This window comes from Phocoena sinus, chromosome 9, assembly GCF_008692025.1.
Source record: "Phocoena sinus isolate mPhoSin1 chromosome 9, mPhoSin1.pri, whole genome shotgun sequence".
Classification (NCBI taxonomy): domain Eukaryota; kingdom Metazoa; phylum Chordata; class Mammalia; order Artiodactyla; family Phocoenidae; genus Phocoena; species Phocoena sinus.
In genome coordinates this window covers 88,616,498-88,642,802 of record NC_045771.1, presented here as the reverse complement: position 1 = coordinate 88,642,802, position 26,305 = coordinate 88,616,498, and the positions used below count along the sequence as shown (strand labels likewise).

The 26,305-nt window shown below is 35.9% G+C and overlaps 1 protein-coding gene across 6 annotated transcripts in view; it reads right to left on the bottom strand.

Moving 5' to 3' along the window:
- Positions 1 to 26,305, bottom strand: part of KMT2E (lysine methyltransferase 2E) — a 97,755-nt gene that overhangs the window by 47,003 nt on the left and 24,447 nt on the right. For 3 of the 6 annotated variants that reach the window (XM_032643934.1, XM_032643936.1, XM_032643935.1), the window contains 4 exons: positions 25,571 to 25,755; positions 5,625 to 5,739; positions 4,518 to 4,747; positions 1,316 to 1,396 (listed from right to left, as the gene is read on the bottom strand). In XM_032643934.1, coding sequence (XP_032499825.1) covers positions 1,316 to 1,396; positions 4,518 to 4,747; positions 5,625 to 5,739; positions 25,571 to 25,641 — 497 coding nt within the window. In that variant the 5' untranslated portion in view covers positions 25,642 to 25,755. Of the gene's footprint in view, positions 1 to 1,315; positions 3,410 to 3,959; positions 4,049 to 4,517; positions 4,748 to 5,624; positions 5,740 to 15,198; positions 15,204 to 25,570; positions 25,756 to 26,305 lie in introns of those variants that run through there. The other 3 variants (XM_032643937.1, XM_032643939.1, XM_032643938.1) reach the window with 3 other exon arrangements.

Below are 26,305 nucleotides of genomic sequence, written 5' to 3'. Positions count from 1 at the left end.
ATCTTAAAAATAACCATCAGGGCTTCCCTGGTGGCGCAGTGGTTGAGAGTCCGCCTGCCGATGCAGGGGACGCTGGTTCGTGTCCCGGTCCGGGAAGATCCCACATGCCGCGTAGCGTCTGGGCCCATGAGCCATGGCCGCTGGGCCTGCGCATCCGGAGCCTGTGCTCCGCAACGGGAGAGGCCACGGCAGTGAGAGGCCCGCGTACCACAAAAAAAAAAAAAAAAAAAAAATAACCATCAATGGGTCCCATTCATATATTATAAGATGTGTCACCTGATAGAACACAGTGTATGAAAGTCTAACCCTCCCCTAAAAAAAAAAAAAAAATCTAATCTAATCACATCTAGATTAGACCTAAATCTAATCACACACCTATTTACAGAAATATCTATAGAGAGAAATCTGTTAAACCATGATAATGCAATTGGCAAACTCACCAGGATAAATAAACAATTCAGTCCCTTAAAGAAACACACTGCAAAGGAGACTGGGGTTGGTTGGGTAAGGGGTGTAGCTTTAGATTACTAGAGACTTAAGAGATGTATAGCAACCAATCAATACTTTAAGAATGGCTGGATGTAACAGATTTTGTTGCATGTATCAATATAATAATCGTTTTGTGGTTATAGATTTTTGTTAAAAAATTCTTTTATAGATACATACTGAAATACACAAATACATACATACTGAAATACATAAGGATACATATGAATGAAATAATATATTTGGGATTTGCATTAAAACAATATGTGAAGGAGAAAAAGACACAGCAATGTAAATGAAAAAAGATTATTGACAATTGTTGAAGCTGGGTGGTGGAAACATGCAGGTTCATTACACTATTACTTTTATATAGGTTTGAAATGTCCATTAAAAAAGATTTTTTTTAAAAAGCACAAAAAAGAAATGGGAAGAAAACACATTACTGCCAACAAGCAGAATGACAGTAAAAGCCCTGCAAAATTCTGTAACTAACGAAATGTCCTTCTAGTAACTTTATAACATAATGTGCAGTCCACTGAAAAAAAGATGTCATCACTTAAAAAAGGCACTATTATTTCATGCATCATTAAAAACCCTAGAAAATAAACCATGACACGCTATCAATGGAAAGATTCTTCTTGATTTTAGAGATGTCAGAGTGGAAAAAGAAAAATACCAAACAAACCATAAAAAGGAAACTTCTTCCATCTTAGATTCGATGAAATACAGTATCCATTAATTGTTTAATCTAGAATTCATACATAAATTTCTAATAACTAAAGATTACCTCAGTAAAATGACTGGCAATTTTACTGTATGTACAACTTACCTAGGCTGACAACGTTCACAAAGATATGTATCAGGAATATGCTGCCTGTCAATCCCCATGCAGTCAATATGTTGCCAAACACTTTAAAAAGGAAAAAAAAAGAAAAGCAGAACATATAAAATATTATTAAAATCATCCTTAAATTAAGATTTGATATTCCATTTAACCATCAGTTAATAAGTGTCTACTTTGAGTTTAGCAGTGTAAAAGGTAATACGAAGAATTCATAGAAATATGTCCTCGGGAAGATAAAACTTCGAGATGCAAAAATAAGAGGACAAATATAGGATATTATATATATGATATAAATTTCTAAAGCAAATATAATTTTACAATGTAAAAGGTATACGTTACAAATATAATTAGAAGTCACAAACTGGAGATGTCCACAATGCTTGGAATTAATGGAAAAAGAATCCTGAAGAATAACGGAGACTTGAAGAGAACCTCACTTGGGAAATTAGGAAGAAAAGACCTCATTATAGCAACATTTTCTCAAGTAGACAGATACTGGGAGCAACAGCCAGAAGGCAGTTAATATATCTGAAGAAGAATGTTCATTTTGAGAAACAGAGGGGGATAAAACTGAATTAGTAAAATGCAGTCAGATTACATACAACCTGGAATGTCAGGATTTGCAGAGCATTCCTCTAATTGGCAACAGGTAACAACTAGAGGTTGCTTTGATGGTATACAGTGTTAATTCAAAGAAGTTAAGAAACTGGAGGCATAAAAATCAACTAAGAGGCTTTTCCAACATTCCAGATCTAAGTTAAAGAACAATGGAAAGAACTAGAATGATGGCAGAGAAGATGAAGTTAAAGAATCCAAGAGTCATTTCATGAAGATAGAGACTAAACCTATTATGAACTCTATTTTTAACGTGATACATGGACCAACCTGAGGCAAATTTCTCAATGCTATTATTTTGCATTTTATTGCCAAGACTTTAATTGGTCTAAAGTTGATATATATGCCTGTTTCTAAAGATAGTCTTAATTATTCCTTATATAATAATGAGCTACTTTTAATATATAGCTACTGAGTTAACTGCTATGATCTTGCTCTTTACTTCTTAACTGAGTATGTTGGGACGAGAACTGGTAAATGTGAAAGGTAATGGACTATGTATCAAAGATGTAGGGGAAAAAGTTCAAAAGAAAAGCAGAACACCTGACATGGAGAGTCAGAATAACAAATTAGGTTAAATCTGGGGGCTAAGTAATAATGTCATGCAGACCACAGAAGAAATAAAACTAGAAAATGAATAAATAATCAGAGCTCTAGATGTCAAACTTGAAAGAGATGAGTATGGGCAGTAGGTACATGAAAATATATAGAGGCAATGAAAACAAGAATAGAGGAAAAAAGATTAAGCCTTGTAGTATACTACAGGTTAAGCAGTAGAAAAGTAGAATAACAAAAAATAAATTCAACAAATAGAGCAGTTGCTAAAAAGCAAATACCTTGAATAATCCAAAATACGTGAACTGGCCCCTCAAGAATTTGTAGATAGGTATAAGTCCTAAGGACTATTTCACTCTTTTCTAATAGATATAATTCTATATTATATATAGATCATTGTAATTAATCAAAACAAAAACACTTTAGATTATGCATTAAAATAAAAATATTGTCCAATGGTATGTAATTTATCACATAAGACAAAATCAGCAATGAGAAAGCTATTTTATATGATTGGTTAAAATATGAATTCAGATTTGCTAATAAGTAGCTAATTAAAAAATAATGAGGAAAACAAGTTATCAGAGAAGTTATTTTCTTAGTTTTTAAATTCACCTCCTGAATAAGCTCACTGAGGTGATTGCTTATGGTAATTAGTATGTACCATAAGTTTATTTTTAAATTTTAAAAATCATCACAATGTATTTTTATTATGAAAATTAACTCAAAGCATTAATATTACAACTTCCCATAAAAATAACATCAATGGGCTTCCCTGGTGGCGCAGTGGTTGAGAGTCCGCCTGCCGATGCAGGGGACGCGGGTTCGTGCCCTGGTCCGGGAAGATCCCACATGCCGCGAAGCGGCTGGGCCCGTGAGCCACGGCCGCTGAGGCTACGTGTCCGGAGCCTGTGCTCCGCAACGGGAGAGGCCACAACAGTGAGAGGCCCGCGTACCGCAAAAACAAACAAACAAACAAACAAAAAACCCCATCAAATTTCACATTCCACTTAAGAATAATCTTCCCCCTTTGTGGCAAAGGTAAATCAACTTTTTCATATATAACCTAACTGCCTGTTTATATCAATAACATCCCACTCCTAATCACCTAACTTAATAGATGGGAACAAGATTACAAATAATGCAAAGTAATTTCTATGTGGCTCAACAATGCATTTTTACATTCACATTCAAATATGGGTACTATTTCAAATAAAATGATGAAGTTATGCCTTAAGACCAGATCCAGGACATTCTGTAAACTATCAAACTTTCTTATCCTCTACAGTACATTGCTTAAATACTCTCTGCTTCCCAGCCTATGCAGGGGATGGACTCAGTAACTTTCAGGTTGAAATCCTACTGTTCCCTCTCCATCCTCCCCAACTCCCTCCCACCAGGGGAAAAAAAAAAAAAAAAAAGAAAGAAAACAAAACCCCACTTTCTCTCCCAATCACACCTTCTCTAGGGGAGGAGGCCTTTCTTGTTGGTTGAACCAGGGTTGGGGGAGGGGAGACTGTGGTTCTGGTTCAAGGAGACTCCAGAGTGCTGCAAGGTTCAAGTCAAAAGGAGGTGAGAGAGTCAGGTCAAACAAACATCAATCAAAATGTATAATTCCCCCAAACTGGAAAATCATAGTTGACTATACAGCACAAATAATTCCAAAGGAAATACACAGGACTCAATTCTCCTCTCATTTCTGTCTTGTCTACTTTATGTAGTTGTATTACTACCAAATGAGTAAAAAGAAAGATGTGATTCTGTATGAATAAAGTTCAGAACTGATTGCCTATTACTCAATTAACAACGAGGATTTCTAAGAAAAACTCTAGGATAGCTTTTTTCCCATAGGGGCATTTCCTAGGAGCAAAAGAGAGTGCACTGACAGTTGCAAAAGTATCACTTAAAAAATGCATTTATCAATTCCTTCAAAAGTCACTTTATTTTTTCCAACATTAGCAATCACAAAGGTTAGCAGCATTCTAGAAAAATAAGCAAATGGCATGAAACATTTTACCTGCATTTGTCACAACAGATCATGTATCCATCATCATGTGTAAAACCACATATGCACCTGGTTACATCAGTACCATAACTTCCATCCTCAGATGTGCTGATTGTAGTAGCACTGGAAGTTTCATCAAAATTAGGAGTGGTAAATATGCCTACTTCATTTTTGCTAATAAGAACTGATGGAGGAGGGGAAGCCGGAGGTGTTGGAGGAGGACGAGCACCATAATTATGGTCCTGGGTAATTAATCACAAATACATCACAATGTAATTTCAATAAAAATATAAACTAAGCAACTTAAATAAAATTCAATCCTTAATTTAAATATTTGAGAGAGATGAAATTGGCCTACTTCTTCCTTAATACCTTTAAAATAATGACTTGGTGAAACCAGATATAGAAACTTGGTCACCTTCACAATGCAAGATGTGAGAATAGTGGTTAAAAAAAAAAAAAACTCAGGAAACTGGAGGCTAAAGAATAACAAAAACAATTACAAAAGACGTATTATCACTATAAAGTATAAAATAGGGATTTTTAAAGTTTTGGCAACATTGAATAAGTTAGCTTAGACAAGCTTTCATTTTCTCAGCTACGAAATGGGGATGAAAATTATACCTATCTTATTAGGTTGTACCTATCTTATTAGGTTGTTTTTGAAGATGAAATTAGATAATGTACGCAAAAATGCTTAGCACAGAGCCTGACATATAAGTGCTAAATAAATGGTAACTATATAATTACTATATAATTTAGAATCAACAGTAGATAGTACAATTCTATCTACAGTCTTTTTATAAAGAAGGTAAAGAATTATAATACTAAACTATTAATAGCATAAAAAAGCAAAATAATAATAATATAAAAACTTCTAGAGAATTCCTCTTATAGAATTTTAATCCCTTGAATAAATATAATTAGATCAATGAAAAAACTAAACTACAAATTACATACCTAATTGTTTAGATAGTATAAAACAAGTCTGCTTTTAAAATATTCAGTTTTAGGCACAACACCACACACATCAACTTTCAACCTCTAGATATATAAAATATATAGAGATTTATATACAGATATAAAACATACCCTTCCAGAGAAATGTGTGACACTTACCGCATAGGGCAGACCAATGTAACTGTGTGAATGATGCGAGCTGCTGGTATATAACTGGTGGGGATAACTGTTGGATTTCTCAACTACCACAGGGCTAGCTTCTACAGATTCTGGTCTGGAGGGAAAAAAGTTGCATCAAAGAGAATTGCATTGATTTTTTTCCTTTCAATCTATTTAAAATTATAAGCACTTATTTTATTGGCTATCAAATAAAATGTCTTTAAAATGTCTAAAACAAAGACACCCTGTGGACATGATATATCCTATTTAGAATCTGTGTCATTAAAACAAACTTTTAATTAAGTACAATAAATGTCCCCCCTTCAAGTTCAGATATAGTTTTCCTATCATTAAAAAAAATTAGTAGAGATTAAACATTACTTAATATACTCAGTGGCACTGGGGACACTATGCACAGGATGGAGAAAAGTGGTAGAAATAATTTAAACAAGACTAAGGACATACTGAATCCATATGGACCCCAATTTGAATGTGAAGTATACATTTCAATGTCAAAGCTTCATGTATGTGTTAGTGTGTCAAGATATAACAAAGCCTTGGAAATATCAGAAAACCTAAGGAACAGGAAACCTCACAATGAACCAAAGTTTGCTTATGAAAAAAATGTAACTAGCAGCCTATGGTAGTGTAAGATCAGCAGTCTGGCCTGATAATGGCCAAATGATGATGACCTGACCAACCACTGATACAACTGAGAGTAACAACTCACCCGCTCTGGTGGACTCATAAATTCCCTGGCTTAGCATTTTACATTCATCACTTTCCCAAATTCTTCACTTATATCAATCCTCCTGAGCCCTAGCCTGATAATTCCTATTGATCAATGTGGTAGTGAACCTACTTCTGAGGGCAATTCACACTGAAATTAATTTCTCCCTTGCACACACACAACATGACTCATTTCTGTGCCTTTATTCTTACCAACGCCATCCTTTGAGATGATTTTTTCATAACCCTTATGCTACTTCTTATTCAAAACCTTCCCTTAGAATTTAGTACTACTTGCACTCTTCATGGTTTAAGGCTTCTTAATGCAGTTACAATCTAATTGGTCAAATTTCTACTGTCAATTACTTCCTGATATACTGCCCCCCTCCACTCATCCCCTGCACAAAGTCTCAGTTTTGCTCTAAGTGACTGCTGCTTGGGATCCAGTGTGCTAAAATCAGTAGAGAGAGGAGGCACAAACTGAGGTCAAGTGGTTCTGAAGATTACAAAAGAAGACTCTCCAAAATGTTCTGAATATTTAGAAAACCAGTACTCACCTATTATCTATGCTGTTATGTTAAAATTTTACTTGCTTAATCTTTTTTAAAAAATGTGTTTAATTCCAAACTTAACACATGCTCATTGTACAAACTTTAAAACAGAAGTATGTAAGAAAGTGAAAAGATCATGTCTTCATCCATACCTGATACACCCATGTTAAGATGCCATGTATCCCCCTCTAAATTTGTCTATCCATAAATACATCTAACAGTTGTTTTTTTTTAAAAAAAAATGAGAAGGTACAATATGTACTCACAATTTGCTTTTCCAATCTTTCACTGTCAACACATACCTACCTTATTTTTGGTAATAACAGATTATTTCATTATATGAATGTACCATAGTTTATTTAACAAATTCCCTTTTGGTAGATGTTTAAATTGTTTCTGTTTTTCAGTGTTAAAGGTATCACTGAAATTGTACACCCTTCTATACACTGTTTTCTGCTTACTTGGCAGTATTTCTACAACATGGATTCCTGGAGGCAGAAATGCTGAACAAAAGGGTAAAAGCACATAAAATCAATACATACTGCCAAACTACCTTTGACTACAATATTGATTCCTTTAGAATTCTTTTAAAAATACATAGAGGGGGGCTTCCCTGGTGGCTCAGTGGTTGAGATTCCACCTGCCGATGCAGGGGACCTGGGTTCGTGCCCCGGTCCGGGAAGATCCCGCATGCCGCAGAGCGGGTGGGCCCGTGAGCCATGGCCACTAAGCCTGCGCGTCCGGAGCCTGTGCTCCGCAACGGGAGAGGCCACAGCAGTGAGAGGCCCGCATACCGCAAAATAAATAAATAAATAAATAAAATTTAAAAATACATAGAGGGAAGAAATGGGGTTTTAGCAATTCCTGACCTATTATTAAAGCAAGATTGTAGGAATTGTGGCCATTATAGAAAGATTCACTCTTAGGGATTTAGAGTGTGGCAAGAAATTTGTATTTTGGAGTAGATAATGGTTGGGAATTAAAAAAATAAGACTTTCAGTGAATACAGATAAATTCAAGCATGTAAACAAGCCACAAATCCTTTGCATAACCTCATGATTCAAATTAAAGCTATACAGCACTATTCACAATAGCCAAGACACAGAAACAACCTAAATGTCCATCAACAGATGAACAAATAAGATGTGGTACATATATACAATGGAATACTACTCAGCCGTAAAAAAAAAAAGAATGAAATAATGCCATTTGCAGCAACTTGGATACAACTAGAGATTATCATACTAAGTGAAGTAAGTCAGAAAGAGAAAGACAAATACCATATGATATCACTTATATGTGGAATCTAAAATATTGCACAAATGAACCTATCTACAAAACAGAAACAGACTCATAGACATAGAGAACAGACTTGTGGTTGCCAAGGGGGAGGGGGGAGGGAGAGGGATGGACTGAAAGTTTGGGGTTAGTAGATGAAAACTATTACATTTAGAATGGATAAACAACATGGTCTTAATGCATAGGACACAGACTATATCCAATCTCCTAGGATAAACCATAATGGAAAAGAAAATAAAAAAGAATGTATATAACTGAGTCACTTTGCTGTACAGCAGAAATTAGCACAACACTGTAAATCAACTATACTTTAATATTAAAAAATAAAAAATTAAAGTTGTAAATACTAACAAGTTGGCAATGCAAGAAGGCAGAAATACTTCATCAAGATCCTCATTTCTAATGCTGCTACTTAATAAAAGTAATTTTAAAAAGAAGGTAACAATTGTTAAAAAAAAGGGTTGACATATTTTAAGGATTTTTCCAAACTGTAAGATAGTATTAAAAAGAAAAACAAAAAAAGCCAAAAAAAACCAAAAAAAAGGACACCAGACATCCTTAGAAATGTTCCCTAAGAAGTCCCATGGTGCTAAACATCCTCAAAACACACAGTGAATCTGAAAACAACTTTGTGACAAATACCAAAAGTCAAACATCCTTTAGATCCGGTAACCCCATTTTTGGAAATTTATCCTAAGAAAGTAATTCCCACTAAATAACGACCTGAAGAATTGAGATGTTCTTTTTAACACTATTCATAAAACTAGATATGAGTAGAAATCATTTAAATGTCCAATGAATAGAAAATGATTAAATCTGAGCAACCTACCATATTTACACATGGACAACAGCACAGCAAAAACTCATGGTAACAAAAATCACTGTATTATGGTTACAGGAGTTTTCCTCAAAATCTCCTATAATGTTACCATAAAGCTTTAGTAAATTTTTAACTGCAGGGCTAAAGAGATAATATGTAATAGTAAGTTTCTGTGTAAATAGTTGCTTCAGGGCTCTGTTTAGCCAATTTATATTGTCACATAAATGCCGAGTTAATACACAGGTATAACATTTACCATACAGAAACTACATTAGTATACTATGTCTATAAATAATTATGTATCGAAACATAAACCATGGTGCTGTGTTCATCCTGCAAATAAGATTTCATTTACATAACTGTGATGTCACTTTTCAAAGAGAGTGTGATTATCTGTATTCATATATTGTTTTGTATGTGTTCTTAAATCACTGAAACGTTGATCATTGTCAAAAAGATGATCTTTATCCATGTGAAACTTCCTAAAGGATAATCATCCTCTAGTTTGGTAATTCAAAATGTCCAAAATGTTAAAAAAAAAAAAAAAAAACAGGTAATTAAAGTAATCCTAATGTATAAGCAATAAGATATGGTCAAATGATCAATATGGCCTGAATTATAGTTTTCAAAACTTTGAATTCTGTTTCCCATAGGTAGAGAAACTCAAATGCAGAAAAAGAGATTCTAATAAGCAACTGGCTCTAAAACTGAAATAAGAAGTATGCTCTCTTATTAACTAAGTCAATACTGATTGCTTCTTTTAGAAATTCTCTAAAAGCTAATAAATGCAGAAGGAATGATCAGATTAGAAAAGTTACCAATCTGCTACCTTCGAGAGATAATGGATTTCGGCAACAGATAACCATGGATGCTAAAACCTTGAAAATTTAAAGATGATGGACAGATAAGGCTGACAACACCTGAACTTCTTGATCATTCTTAACATCACTGGAAGTTAGACAACTAAGCTTTTCTGTGCTTCTTCTAATATTATGCAACAGAAAATATAAAGTCCCACATAAAAAGTCTCATGCTGAAAAAAGAAATATGAAAGAGGGAAGAAAAAACAAATCTGAAGCTAATCATATCTCTTTATCTAAATATCAGTTTATCAGAAATATGGGGAAAGTGGAATATTACATGATGCCAAAAGGAAGAAAAGAGCCAAATACAGAATACTGAAACTTCTGTAGGCCAAATGATCCAGTTTCTTATACAGTATGAGGAAAAACACAATTTAAAGTGTTGTTTCAGATAAAAAAATGATTCAAGAGACATTTCAATCAAATACAATGGGTGGATCTTGTCTGGAGCCAATATGAACACAACAATTACAAAAAGACAGTTTTGAGACAAGTGAAAGAAATCTGAAGATGAACTGGGTATTTTATATTAAGAAAGTATTAATTTTGCTATATGAGATAATAGTATTGTGGTTTAAAAAAAAATCCTTCTCTGTTAGTGGTGCATACTGAAGTATACATAGTTAAACTGATGTGAGGATATGCTTCAAAATTCTTTAGGGCTTCGCTGGTGGCGCAGTGGTTGAGCGTCTGCCTGCCGATGCAGGGGACACGGGTTCGTGCCCCGGTCTGGGAAGATCCCACATGCCGCGGAGCGGCTGGGCCCGTGAGCCATGGCCACTGAGCCTGCGCATCCGGAGCCTGTGCTCCGCAAGAGGAGAGGCCACTACAGTGAGAGGCCCGTGTACCGCCAAAAAAAAAAAAATCTTTAAAACTATGGGATACGTGAAACAAGACTGGCAAAACTCTGAATACTGCTGAAGCTGAGTAATGGCCACCTGAGATTATTATACTATTCTCCCTACTACTGTACATATTTTTGTATTTCCCTACTAAAAAGTTTTTTTTTTTAAGTTCCCCAAGCCTTTTATCTTACATATACTGTCCTATATAAAATAGGTAACTATAAGAATGGTATACTTCCTCCCAACTCAGGAAGACGTCCTCGCCATCTATTTCTAAGCCTCTATCTGGGGAATCTCTCTTAACCCTTACTTCTTAATTTCAACACAGTCCTCAAGGCTCACTTCAGGTACTCCTTAAGGAGCACTTTTGTGACTGCTTCAACTCGTAATTTTATAAATCCTAGATTCCTACAGCACTTATTTGCTGTACTGTTAAATTATTTCTTTTCATGTAATATTTTCGTATGCTGTCAACCATCTTCCCATATGCATTTATTATTTTCTCTCCCAAACTCCATCAAAATTAACAAGTTTTATCCAGTAGGAAGAACATGAAATTGGGACTTACATGTCTAATGCTGGCCATTAAAGGGGTACAGGTACAGTATGCACCTTTCTGAACCTGAGCTTTTTATTTGTAAAGTGGGGATAAATATACCTGCTTCACCCTCTCCAGAAATATGGATGAAACTCAAATGACACAGAGGATGTGAAAATGTATTTTTCTCAACTGTAATGTATTATAAATGTGTAACATACTCATGTATTCAGAAATGCCTCTCTAACTATGAATATTCAGACTGAAGTTGCTTTTAACCTTAACTCCACAATAATTCAATTCCAGTAAAGTTCTAAGTGTAAGTTTAACTAGACCTATTTTAAATAAATCACTAAAGTTGCAAGGTACCAAAACCTTATTGATATTTAAATCACTTAGTAAATATTTATTGAGCTCTAAATATGTGCTAAACTCCTTATAAAGTTTATTTTTATTTATTTTATAAATTTATTTATTTTATTTTTATTTTTGGCTGTGTTGGGTCTTGGCTGCTGCTCCCGGGCTTTCTCTACTTGCCGCGAGTGGGGGCTACTCTTTGTCGCGGTGCGCGGGCTTCTCATTGCGGTGGCTTCTCTTGTTGCAGAGCACGGGCTCTAGGCATGCGAGCTTCAGTAGTTGCAGCATGCAGGCTCTGTAGTTGTGGCTCATGGGCTCTAGAGTGCAGGCTCAGTAGTTGTGGCGCACAGGCTTACCTGCTCCGCAGAATGTGGGATCTTCCTGGACCAGGGATCGAACACAGGTCCCTTCATTGGCAGGCAGATTCTTAACCACTGCGCCACCAGGGAAGCCCCATAAAGTTTATTTTTAAAGTACAGTCCCATAACTCCCTAAATTAGGTTGAAATAAGTGCCTTTGCTATCCTTTTGTAAAGCAGATTTTTAATACATATTTTCTTAGAGTTGAGTCCATATATACCACTGAGTTTTTTACATAGCAAAAGACTAAACTTTATACCAAGAAATGTAATCAGTAATCATGAACATGTAATATTGATATAATAAAGTTTTAAAATTCTAGGTCGGTGATTCAGAACATTAACCAGGAAAATGTTTTATTGCTACACTGTGTGTGTGTGTGTGTATATATATATATATATATATATATATATATACACACATATGTATTACTAATCCAACGTGAACACACAAAGCAATATACATACATCAGTTTTCCATATTTACTTTCCTTATCTCTTTTAATGACATTATACACTCCAGGAGGCAAGGACCAATTACTATAGTAAAGGTTATTTACCACAAACAAAATAGGAAATAGAAAATGGTATAACTACAGAATGAGATTAATGTTCTAGTTTTAATTCCAATCACTGCTTAAAACATTCCTAATTTCAACACAAAAGCTAATAAGCAAGGAATCACTATCACTGGCAGCAGAGATTTTTTAAATGTTTAGACTGTTTTAAAATGAATATTTCTGGGCTTCCCTGGTGGCGCAGTGGTTGAGAGTCCGCCTGCCGATGCAGGGGACACGGGTTCGTGCCCCGGTCTGGGAGGATCCCACATGCCGCGGAGCGGCTGGGCCCGTGGGCCATGGCCGCTGGGCCTGCGCGTCCGGAGCCTGTCCTCCGCAACGGGAGAGGCCACAACAGTGAGAGGCCCGCGTAACGCATTAAAAAAAAAAAAAAAAAAATGAATATTTCTAAAGTTTTTGGTTTAAAAGGTTTTTAGAAGAGCTATATAGAGGTATGTTAAGGCTTAAGCATGTCAATGAAAAAATGAAGCTAATTTTGGTGGAACACTTAATACAGTATACATATGTAAGGTTTATGTAGATTAACACAGTCTGATACAATGTATTAGATACATTTTTCACACAATCTAATATCCAACATGTTGGGACTTCCCTGGCAATCCAGTGGTTAAGACTCCGTGCTTCCAATGCAGGGAATGCAGGTTCGATTCCTGGTCAAGGAACTAAGATACCATATGCCATGGGGCGCAGCCAAAAAAAAAAAGAAAAGAAAAGAAAAGAATATCCAACATGTTAAACCAAGGAGCAGTATGTGAGCTCCTTAAAGAGAAGTGACTATTTTATTCAAAAATTTTGTATGGGAATATTTTATTTGATTCCTCTCTTTAAACTCTTAAAGGCACCCCCTAGTTTTTATGTTTTAATGTTAAGTGACTAAGAACCTATCCATACAGGTAGGTTCACTCCTACCTCCACTGAACTATCATATTTCCCAATACACAGGTCTCAAACTTATGAACAATCTTCATAACATGCCCCTTAAGCCCTGGTGACGATTTATTTCTTCAATAATATGTGGCAGACAGAAAGGCAGGGTACGACAGCCATGAGTATAATATATCCTGTACAAAGAGATGATAATCTCATGATGATCATCACTTTGCTGGACTCTCCTGACATACTTTACTATACAAAGTCAAGAAATGATCTTATCTTAGTATTGATATTTCTGTCCCTGCTTATAGTGAAGCATTTGCCATTTTCTGCTGACTCACAGTCCTCTCAAATCTATATCTTATCATCCTTAACATAAGCTTTCAGTACATGAAAGAATGAATCTGGAGATATCATTATACAGTCCCTATTCCAAAGAAGTCATATAGACATTAAAACAGAGCAACCCTAATAATGCTGGAGGAGGACACCACAGTTTAGACCACTCCATCCAGAAAGTTTATTCCTATACTTTGTTTCCATCTATGATAAATAGATGATAAATCTATTGATCTATAAATCTATGATAAATCCCACTTACAGTATTTTTCTGGGTTTTTCTTGTGTGTATTTACCTTACAATCAAAGGAGCACACAAACCGTAAATCAACAAATAGCTCTATGATGATGTTCAATATGTAAAGTAACTTGTTAGATTCTAGACAGGATAGAAAGATATATAAAACCTACTCACACCCCTCTCCTCAGAGTTTCTGATCGTGGAAGGAATGGCAGGGTTAGCAAAAAGAGACAGGTATACAAAAACCCCCATACAAGGCAAAAATAGGGTAATGCCCTAAGAAAGATATGAGTAAATGCTTAAAAAAAAACTCTTTCCTCTTATGCATGAGACCTTGATCTTTGGTCAACTTTCTGCCTCTGATCCCCTGCAAACCTGATAGTTAATTTGCTATACCGCTAGGTACATTAATAAAAACGATCCTTGGTTGGTAAATTAATTGTATCTGGACTGGGAAAATTATAAATAACTTGATGAGGATGCCACAGATGTGAACTTCCCCAAGATGCAGTGACTCCTGGAAGGGAAACTGGAAGTTCTGCCTATGGTTGTTACAAGAAATATTGGCTTCTGAGGTGCATGGGGCTTCTAAATTAGGGAACACCCTCACATCTGCCCAATGTGGATCTTAAGTCCTTGTCCCTGACCAGTCACCTGACAACCCAAGACAATAACTCCTGGATGGCTGACTATACTCCTTCATAGACACACAGAGAGGAACACGTGATGCTAACCTCTGATAAGCTATGGCTCCTATCCTATTTACCATGTAGACTAATGCCAAGTATGGCCTACGACAGTCTTGTAAGTCTGAATGTTTAGTTGAACTTAAAAAGACCTCCTTGTAGGAGCTGCAAAAGGTCAACGCTCTAGGCTCTAGATTCTGCAGGGTTCAAGAGAAAGACATATCTACCTGAGTAACAGGAAAGATAAGGAGTGACATCATGAGGCTTCATTAGATGTGAGAATGCTTCTGAAAGATGCAGGAATTTCAACATTTGAATGTTAAACGAGGTAAATCTTCTACTGAAAAAATTTAATTTAAAAAAAAGCAGTAATGATGGCGCTTCTCTGGTGGCGCAGTGGTTGAGAGTCCGCCTGCCGATGCAGGGGACACGGGTTCGTGCCCTGGTCTGGGAGGGTCCCGCGTGCCGTAGAGCGGCTGGGCCCGTGAGCCATGGACGCTGAGCCTGCGCATCCGGAGCCTGTGATCCGCAGCGCGAGGGGCCACAGCAGTGAGAGGCCGGCGTACCACCAAAAAAAAAAAAAAAAAAAAAAAAAGCAGTAATGATGGAGAAAGACAATATCTCATGCATATGCAAAAGGTAGGAAAAATGGCCTGTAGAATCTTTAAGGAGTATGGAGAGGTCAGTCAGACTTCAAGACAGTGTTTATTTATTTAGCTGTTTCTCAAAATCAAATATACAAATCCCCATAATAGAAGGAGGGGGATTTTTCTTTGTAGATTTGGATTTAGAAAAAGATTACATTAAATTAGATCTTTAAGTGATCTGTGTACCAACACCATCGAACTCAAATTCAAGCCCTTGCATTTGAAATCTCATGGCAATATTTGGTATTAAGTGGTAGTCAACCGGAATAATTCTAAACATACTCTTTTTACCTATCTCAAAATTAATATAGTAAAATTTTAAAATTTCAGCGAGCTCACAGAGCTCCCTAGGGATTATAACCACAGACCTCAGTTTGAATAGCACTGATTAAACAAATACTGAGGGCCTAATGTTTGCCAGGGACTATGAGAGTTATAAAGATAAGACACTGTCTCTGCCTTCAAGGAACTTATGATAATACAGTTTTCACTCATTCAATAAACATCTGAGCACACACTAAGTAGAAGAGACTGAGATGCTGGAAATCAAAAAATAAAGAAGTAACAGCGGCCCTTCTCAAGAAACTGATGTATGGGGAAGACAAACAAGTACATCAATGATTACAATAGTGCTATAAGAGGCACACACAGGGGCCATTCATAATAATTCATAATAGTTTAAGTAAGTTCTAAAGAATAAGTTAACAAGCCCAAGAAATAGAGGTGGAAGAGATGGAGAAGATATTCCAGACAGAAGGCACACAGGGAATCAGAGATATCAACAGCAAGAAGTGTTTAAGCATGTTTCTCTAAGCATGCTCAACAGACCACCAGCACCACAATCATCAGTAGTGCATGTTACAATTTCTTACAACTCTACTTAACCAAATGAATCAAACATTTTTAAGATCAGGCTCACAAATCTATATTGTAATAAGCACCTCAATCTACATTCACTGTAGTTTAGGAAGCACAGATTAAAAAGAACTGCTAAAATTCAGAGCAGAAAGAGTTAAAGGTATAGAGAAGGGGCCAGAGATGAGGGCAGATAAGTCAGGCAAGGAACAGTTCAAGAAGTACCTTGGGTATCCAGCTAAGGAATATGATCTTTATCCTGAAAAACTATACAGAGCCACTAATGGTTTGTTTCTCCCACAGGAAAGATCAGAGCAGCAGCATGGCAAAATAAAGCTGAGGGCTTCAAATGTGAGGTGGAGCAATCTGTGAATAATTCTCCCAGATTCAGTAGGTTTAGAAGTTCTGAACCTGATGAGAACATGTAAAAAGTGCTACCTCTCCAAAACTCCTCCTTACTGGTAAGTTACCTTTGCTCAGGTCTTTGCTTCACTGAAAAACACATGTACCCCGTCTAGTTTCCAAGTGATCCTCATGAGTGTAGTGTGCCCAGGGTCCAAACTGGTAACCTTTTTATTGAAGAAAGGGATATGAAACTATGCAACTTGCTATTATAACTAAGAATTCTGCAATTTTATTCTTGAATTCCTTCAATACTAAGTACAGGACCAACCCACCTTGATGATTTACCTACATTAATTTTTTATTAGGTACAGAACACAGGGCACATTAACCACTGTTAGATTCATTTGAAACTTAGCTACTTTCAATGACAATGTGGAAATAAATGACTTTAAAATATTTTATTACTGAAAGAAGACTTAATTCTTGATAATCCCTGGATCTATCAATTACACCACCAACAAGAAGTTTCCATTAATACTCTAGCAGGCTTCCTTCTTATAATGTGTTTTTAAAACCTTACTAAACTTGGTGTCATTTGCCAAATACGCATCAAATTATCTTTTCATCCACTTAATTTCTAGTTGTTACATGTCATGCCAAACTTCTTTGAGTCGACTTTTCCATTTAAGACAGTTCTGAATTCTGAAAGAAACTTTCTACTTGGCTGTTTAGCCACACAAAGCTCGAGTCAGCTTCAAGGGCCTGTTTTTGATCTACAGCACATTACTAAAAAGCTTCCAAAAAGAGACCTTTACATACACTCTAAAGTTGAGAAAATATAATTACATTTTAAACTCCTACTCTTAACCGTATGATCTGGGAATTTAAGCCTTCCTCGGTTAAAGACAATATGATTTAAAATTTCCTAGTTAAAATACCATAACTGGTTAAAAATCTTATACTGGAGAACTTTATATCCTTCCTACTTCTATTGATACATTCTGTCCTAATATATTCTATCATGGTGAGTACTCAGTCACTCAAATAATGTAGTAAATTTCAGTTTCCCTCTTGTCACTATTTTAATTCTGCTAGTTTCCTAATGCCTTTTTAGTATTTGCCACCTTCCTGAAATAGGCACTAACCAGAACTGTTACTTTAAAGAACTACAGCATCCAACTCATTGAAATCAGACTAGCTGTTTAAAGACTTTTTTTTTTTTTTTTACATATAAGGGACATTTTGTTCAGTTCTATAGTCCCGTGTATCTATCTACCACAAAGAGGCTGTAAAAAATTTGTACCTTTAGTTCTACCTCTCCTAAACAAATGAAATAGAATTAGCTAAGATATGAGCACAATCATTTGTGTATAATAAGCTTTGGGGTTAACCAAGAGACCTTCAAGCCATATGATTCATGACTTACTACTGTCTGCTTCCAAACTTTTTCATCCTCCCAGACACTTTGTACTCATTAAACCTCTTACCTCCTCCAGGCCCAAGCACCTGGTAACCTCTATTTTACCGCCTGTCTCTATTTGCCCATTCTAGACACTTTATATAAATGGAATTATAAAATATTTATCCTTTTGTGTCTGGTTTACTTAATGTTTTCAGGGTTCATCCATTTGTAGCATGTTTCAGAATTCTATTCCTTTTTATGGCTGAATAATATTCCACTGTATAGATGTACCACATTTTGTTTATCCGTTCATCTGTTGATAGACATTTGTGATGTTTCCACCTTTTGGCTATTATGAGTAATGCTGTTGTGAATATTGGTATTCAAGTACCTGTTTTGAGCCCTTGATTTCAGTTCTTTTGGGTATATACTTAGGAGTAGAATTCCTGGGTCATAAGGTAATTCTATGTTTAACGTTTTGAGAAACCACCGAACTGTTTTCCATCTGGTTTTCTTTTCATGCCTTAATCTCCTTTTTAAATGTTTCTTCTCCTGTTTCTTAAATATTTTTGTTTTCTAGGTGTCTACACTTTGTAAACTGTACTGGAGGTTTCCAGCCACTAGTACTGTAGCTTTCACCATTTCCTAAGTGTTCATGACTTCCAAATCAGCCTTAACCTAATTCTATCTCATTAGCTCCACCCAAATAGCTCTCCACATTACTAGACCTCTTAATTTAGATGTGTCATGACTATAAAGTACATGTTTGTTGTAGAAAATCCTTTCTCACGTCCCAGATTTTGGAATTTAAAATTAAATTTAGAGCTGGGGCCAGCAAACCTCTTCTGTAAAGGACCAGAGATTAAATATATTTAAGGCTTGGAACAACACGGTTTCTGTTGCAACTACTCAGCTCTATTGTACCTGGAAAGCCAGAAAACATATTTAAATAATTGGGCATGACTTTTAAAAATAAACTTATTTATTTTTTATTTTTGGCTGCAATGGGTCTTTGTTGCGTGCAGGCTTTCTCTAGTTGCAGTGAGTGGGGGCTACTCTTCATTGCATTGTGCGGGCCTCTCATAGCAGTGGCTTCTCTTGTTGCACAGCACAGGCTCTAGGCATGCGGACTTCAGTAGTTGTGGTGCGTGGGCTCAGTAGATGTGGCCTGTGGGCTCTAGAGCACAGGCTAAGTAGTTGTGGCACGTGGGCTTAGTTGCTCCACAGCATGTGGGATCTTCCAAGACCAGGGCTCAAACTCGTGTCCCCTGCATTGGCAGGCAGATTCTTAACCACTGCACCACCAGGGAAGTCCGTGACTGAGTTTTTTTTTTAATTAATTAATTAATTTATGCAGATTCTTAAGCACTGCGCCACCAGGGAAGTCCATGACTGAGTTTTGTTTGTTTGTATGACTGCACTGGGTCTTTGTTGCTGTGCACAGGCTTCTCATTGTGGTGGCTTCTCTTGTGGCGGAGCAGAGCCTCCAGGCACACAGGCTTCAGTAGTTGTGGCTCGCTGGCTTCAGTTGTTGTGGTTCGCGGGCTCTAGAGTGCAGGCTCAGTAGTTGTGGCACACGGGCTTAGCTGCTCTGCGGCATGTGGGATCTTCCTGGACGACGGATCGAACCCGTGTCCCCTGCACTGGCCGGTGGATTCTTAAGCACTGCGCCATCAGAGAAGCCCCATGACTGAGTTTTAATAAAACTTTATACTCAAAAGTCAGGCAGCAGGCTGGATTTGGCTCAGGGATCCTTGTTTGCCAACTGCTTGTTTAGAGAGAGCAAATTCTGGGAAAGAACTGACTGTAATAAAGAGTACCCTTTTTCTCTAGTTTCAATGGCTTAAGCAAGTACTACTAGTTCAGTGGTATAACTTTCTTTGAAAATGTAACAAGAACTCAACAGGAATTTCTTATTAATTTATCAGTAAATATTTATTGAGGGTTTATTATATACCAGCTACTGTTTTAGGTACTGGGAACACAACTCCATTATCTAAAATCTTGTATTTATATTCAAATTCTGTTTTTCTCTTGTAAAATGGAAAAATGTCACTCTTTTTATTACAGTCCTATTCTTCCACTTGCCCTCTGGTTCTCATCCCTTCTCACCTTTTCAAGATCTTTACACTTTACTCATGATTGATCAAAATTAGCTCTGATTCCTCCTGAAATTGGACTTTTATGACTTCCTTCTTCCTCATCAAAAATTTAATTTCTTCCCTGTATAAACCTACAAAATATAGTTGGATTTTAATGAGAAGCTTATACCACTGTTTTAGGTGAAACCTCTAATTTTCCTTTTAATGTTTAAAACATTCAATAACGGACACTTGGGTATCAGTAACTGCACATGGATAGACTAGCTCCCTAATTGTTATAGTAATGAATGTGAAAGATCTCCATGAGTTCTCAAGTATGCTCCTTCAGATCTGTGATCAAAACATGTCTATCGTCCTTGTTATAACCTATTATTTTTTAAAGATACATTAAAATTACACAAACTACAATAGTATACAAGAAATGTTTTTAAATGGAAAGGTTTGGTGTGACAATTGCCCTCAGTTTATCACATGTGGCATTTTACTTCATTTAACTCAACTGTTAACAAAACGTAGCTCTTTGGATCTATGTGGCAAAATGGATCTGGAGCCAAGCAGCCTTGGGTTTAACTCTCTTATTTTTTATTAACTATGGCTTTTTTTATTAACTATGGCCTTAGTTAATTAAGTCTGTTATCTCCCTGAGCTGCATTTCTTTTGCAAAATGGGAATAATACCTGCCCAACTTTTTGCTGGGGTTATGAAGAAGTATTACACACTACGTTACAGACAACTCTATGAACGCAGTGAGCTCTGTAATCAGTATCACAAGTGGGAAAAAAATTAGAGAAAAAATGTGTTTATTATTAAGTATAAAGCAAATGAGAAATTCAATGTCATTCTAAGAACCGTTCTAAACAATGCTAAGACAGTAATTTAAAATAGGCTTTTGAATATTAAAACAAAATCACATTTAAATGAAAGCACTTCCAAATTAGGATAAGCAAATCAACACTTTAAGAGCAGCAGAAAGTATTAGCTTTTTGATAGTAGATTAAGTGTAAAGAAATCATAAGCAGAAATGTTAAGTACTAGTGGAACATGAACAAGTAAAAAGCTACTGAAAACATTTCATTATACACAAAACATTTTAGTATCTTCAATTACAGAAATTCAGACTAAAGGCAACCAAACACTTCAACAAATTAATCAATTCTGTCAGCAGGTGGCTCTAGTGACACTGAAATAACTTAGTATCAAATACTATAAACAAAATATAGATAGTAAAAATGTACTGAATCTCAGAAATTTGGAGTCAAAAAGAGTCACATTAATACTTCAATCCAAACCCTGTTTTTCAAATGAAGACACAAAAGCCTACCATAATTAAGTGGTTTAAGTCTACCATAAGTAAGTCTACCGTAATTAAGTATGTTAGTGGCAAAACAAAACTGAAAACCCAGATATCTCTCTTTAGTACTCTCAAGTCAACAAAGAGGCATTTACTGTATTGCCAGGCATAGTACTAAAAGTCCTCCTTCAAAATAATTCACCTATAACTTAGATATGTCACATTTACTAATTTGTCTACCTCATCCAAAAATACACATAATTATATAAAAGCTCATTATAAAGACTTCTAACGGAACATTTGGTAGTAATAATAATGTTAAAAGGAATACAATGTTAGCAATCATGTTCCCAGTCTCTGAGAGGAAAAAGTAATTTGGCTCTTCTTTTTTAAAAAGGCTAGGCAAGGGGCTTCCCTGGTGGCGCAGTGGTTGAGAGTCCGCCTGCCGATGCAGGGGACACGGGTTCGTGCCCCGGTCTGGGAGGATCCCACATGCCGCGGAGCGGCTGGGCCCGTGAGCCATGGCCGCTGAGCCTGCGCGTCCGGAGCCTGTCCTCCGCAACGGGAGAGGCCACAACAGTGAGAGGCCCGCGTAACGCATAAAAAAAAAAAAAAAAAAAAAAAAAAGGCTAGGCAAGAGTACATTTAACACTCCCCATTTATACCTCTTCCCACTTCCCAGCTCCAGAAGGGTTTCTCATCTTTGCTTCTTTAACCAATTTAGTAATTCAGATGGAATGTCAGATGTAAAATAGGTAAGCAGCAACAGAATAGGTCAATTTCTACCAATTAGGATAAAAAACACACAATTCTAATAAATGGCCGAACTCTGGCTCACTTTCTTATCTATCTAGTGGTAATGGAGTCTAGGTTTTCTTTCATATTTCTTATCTTTGAGCAGAGACCTGATGAGAATACCTTTGTTACATGCAGTCATATATTATACTGAATTTACTACTCCTAAAACTAAAGCTACTACTTACATGAACCATATATCAAAATAAATCAGTTGTTATATAAATCACTTTTTGTAACAGTATTAAAAAAGGAGCTATAATAGAAATAAGCCTAAAATCAACACATCAATAAGTTCTGCCTCTGCCACTTAACTGCTCTGTGACTTCAGTTTCCTCACCTATAATTTAAAAATAATACCTACACCTCATACTTACATCTTTATCTTTCTTATTCAGAAAGAAACAGATCATTATGATCTCAGTTAGAATTTTTATAACTAGCCTAGGCTTCATTGTTCTTTTCTCTTCTGAGAGCCTGTACTTTGTTATTTGGTCTAGAACTTCTCTATCCAATACAGCAGCCTCTAGACATGTGCTACTGAACACCTGAAATGCGGCTAGTTTGAACTGAGAGGCACTGGATGTGTAAAACCAACTCTTGGCAGGAACAGAAAAAAGCAAACTACAAGATCCCTAACTCCGCAGGAAAGGTAAAACAAACCCAAGATTTTTTAAAACTTAGTAATGAGAGGAAAAGAAATATGTAACAAGGAAGCTGGACTTGAAGTCTTACTTTATAGAGACACAATAACCCAAGAGCAAACGTTACTGAGTATGAAAATACCAGACTAGAGCTTAGCAAACCCATTCTTCATAGATCCTGAACCAGACCTTCAATTTCCTATCTATAAAATGCTACAGATAGCATGAACTCTATCTAGATGAACTCAGACTAGATGAACATTAAGTGATCAAATAAATTCCCCTTTACAGCCTCAGAAGTGAGTATAAATTTGGTCTAGTACACTAATTCACTCAATAAGCAATCATCAAGTACCTCCTAAACTTTATATTAGTTTATTAATGATATATTATAATTTAGCAGTACAATATTTAAAAAAATATAACATATAATAACATTATATAGCCACATGAGTGTAATAAAATGTAATTCTCTTTTTAAAAAACATTTTGAAATAATTATGTAGCTTCACAGGATCCTGCATCAACACAACTATAGTATCTTCTGATTATGTATTTGAAATAAAAAGGAGGCAACTTGTTAATTATATCAACATTTCTTATGAAAACAGTTCCAAAAGCTTTATGTATCTGTGGGAATGGGTGATGGGGTGATATGATTTAAGGATCTTTTTAAGCTTCCAGGTTTTATATATTTATATATACACAGAGAGAAAAATTTTTAAGTTTGAAAATTAAAACACAAAAATTCTGATAGTTGTCGCATAATAGAAACTGGTACCAGTTATCCTTTCTGTGTCCACTGAATAGAGGATACTATGCCCAAAGAACATATACTTGTATGTGGAATAGAAAAAAACTAATTTCCTAAAACGGAAACGTTCTTTAAAAAATAGTCATTCTGGGGCTTCCCTGGTGGCGCAGTGGTTGAGAGTCCGCCTGCCGATGCAGGGGACACGGGTTCGTGCCCCGGTCCGGGAAGATCCCACATGCCGCTGAGCGGGGGGGCCCATGAGCCAGGGCCGCTGAGCCCGCGCGTCCGGAGCCTGTGCTCCGCAACGGAAGAGGCCACAAAAGTGAGAGGCCCGTGTACCGCAAAAAAAAAAAAAAAAAAAAAAGTCATTCTGTAATTACCTACAAATTGATCATTTTCTCACAATAAAAATGGCCACATTTGTATTAGGAAAGATTTGGCCCCACAATATAAATCATACTTTTTCCATACATGCTCTATAAATGCATTTAATAAAGAACACAGGCAGAAAGCAATCCCCTACACTGCCCTCTTTCAATATATTATTCATTCTCTTTTAACTGTATAATTAATATGCAGCTTTCATTCTGTTTGTGAATTGCCTTACAGTACACATACTAAACATGCAAACAAGGCAAAGGTGTATCTCACATTGTATACTAGACTAATTCCTATCTGGTATATAAATAATATTTCATAAACTATATCTTATATTCAGTGCTTAAGAGGCCAATTTAAAAAAAGACTGTCAAGGTGAATATTTTTAGGAAGCAAAGAATCTTTGATTATTACCAATAAATGCCTATAACTATCATCAGATATAGATTTGCATCTATCAGATGCTATACATTAAGAAAAACTAGTACTTTAGCCTGGGAACCTCTTGCCTGTCAAGCCCTGCTTCCAGGTTCTTTCCTTCCTGAGTAGTGTCACTACCTGGGCAGAATGAATGTCAATCAACTGTCATAAGAGTGCCATGTTTGGGAATCTATTACTTTACAACAAAAATAACTTAACGCATAGTGTAAAAACATGGCTTTTAAAAACTGTATTTTAATAATCATATAGTTAAATGGACTGTGTAGCATATTATAGGAATACTAGAGAGCATCCCTGAGTCTTTCTCAATGGCAGAAGTGGGAGTGGTGAAAACACTTCTAGACCATTTGAAATGCCAGCAAAAGGAGAATATTAACTGCAATTTTTGTCCTTTCTACATACCAGTTTTAGGAGCTCAAAAATAAATAAATTTGTTTTTTTTTTTAACTTGAATTCAGCTTTCTGGTCAATGAGCGTCCCATTTAGCACAATACAACTACATATTGAATCTGAGAGCAAACGTATGCATCTTTCCATCCTTTAGATTCCATCACTGTCACATGAACCCCTTGCAATTTCCAAAAACAATCAATTTTCACAGCAATAACTTAGTGTTAATGTAGTGGTCTTTCAAGATCAAAATAAAATGAAATCTATCCACACAACTGCCAAGACCAAAGAGTTAGAGGCGAGGAAGAACCTTTCACTGAATCCCTCAGAAATGGCTCCCATAAAAGCAAAAAGTGGCAAAGTACACATCTAGAAGGAAATACTCCCTTTTTCTTATTTAAAAATGGCCTGAATTTTTTCAACTCAACTTTTTAAAAAATGAAGCAATTATTGTGTTTAAATGGATATTACAATTTTTTAAAGATTCAAATTTAAAACCAAATTAATTTTCCAATATAAACATGAAAGGTCTTACAATTTAAAAAAACAATAACCTGCTACCTTGACTCTTGATGTCAACAATTAGCAAATGGAAAAGACAAAAAAAATCCGAAAAAGATAGAGCATTTTGGCTCAAAAGTTATTTACAAAGTAATTTTAGTTAAAGGAATTTTTGCCTTTAAACTTCTGACATTTTATTTTAGCCAAGAGTCTAAAATGAGAAAAAATATAAATGCAAATCAAGCACTGCTTGGTTGTGCTAAAATAATTACATGAAATATTTTGCCCTTCCCTATCCAAAATACCTTTAATTTAAATACTTACTCTGAGCCTGCAGCCATTTCCAAGTATGACGTTTCTGCTGTATCAACCCCCAATGGGATCACTATGCTCATGACGTTCGCCTCTGGTAAATTCGATTACTATGGAGTCCTATGCATTGGTATCCAAAACACTGGGGCATGCCAGCCACAGTGCTCATTGCAAACATCTAAGTGCATCCACAAACCCTATTTAAAAGAAAAGGGAACCAAAAGTTAAGAATCATCTTCATATCCCCAGCAACAGTCAACCTATAACAAAGGTAAGTAAAATACATGAAGAAAGCATTCTTTATTGAAATATCAATACCAATTGGAATTTGCTCAAGGGGTCTCTATTTTATTTTTCTGGAATTAAGTTATGAGACTATGATCAAAAGAAAAGTTTCTGAATCATAATCTTCCTTAGGGAATGAATTTAGGATGCCAAAAGAATGATTACTAAGGCATACTGCTTAGTGAAGAACCAACAAATATTATTCATTTTGAAAGATAAAACAATTTCTTACAGCACTCTCCAAAATTAAGTCTTCTTGGTTCAGTAAATGCTTTAACAATAAACTAACAACTATTGAGACTTACTGTGGACTAAGCTTTTACATGGATGGTCTATTTAATCCTCACAACTCTGAGATAGGGATCTCCATTGTACCACCGAGAAATTCAAAAGCAACTAAGGTTAAATAACATAACCAAAGTTGCTCAGTTTAAGAAAGAAAACCAGAATTTGAACCAATTC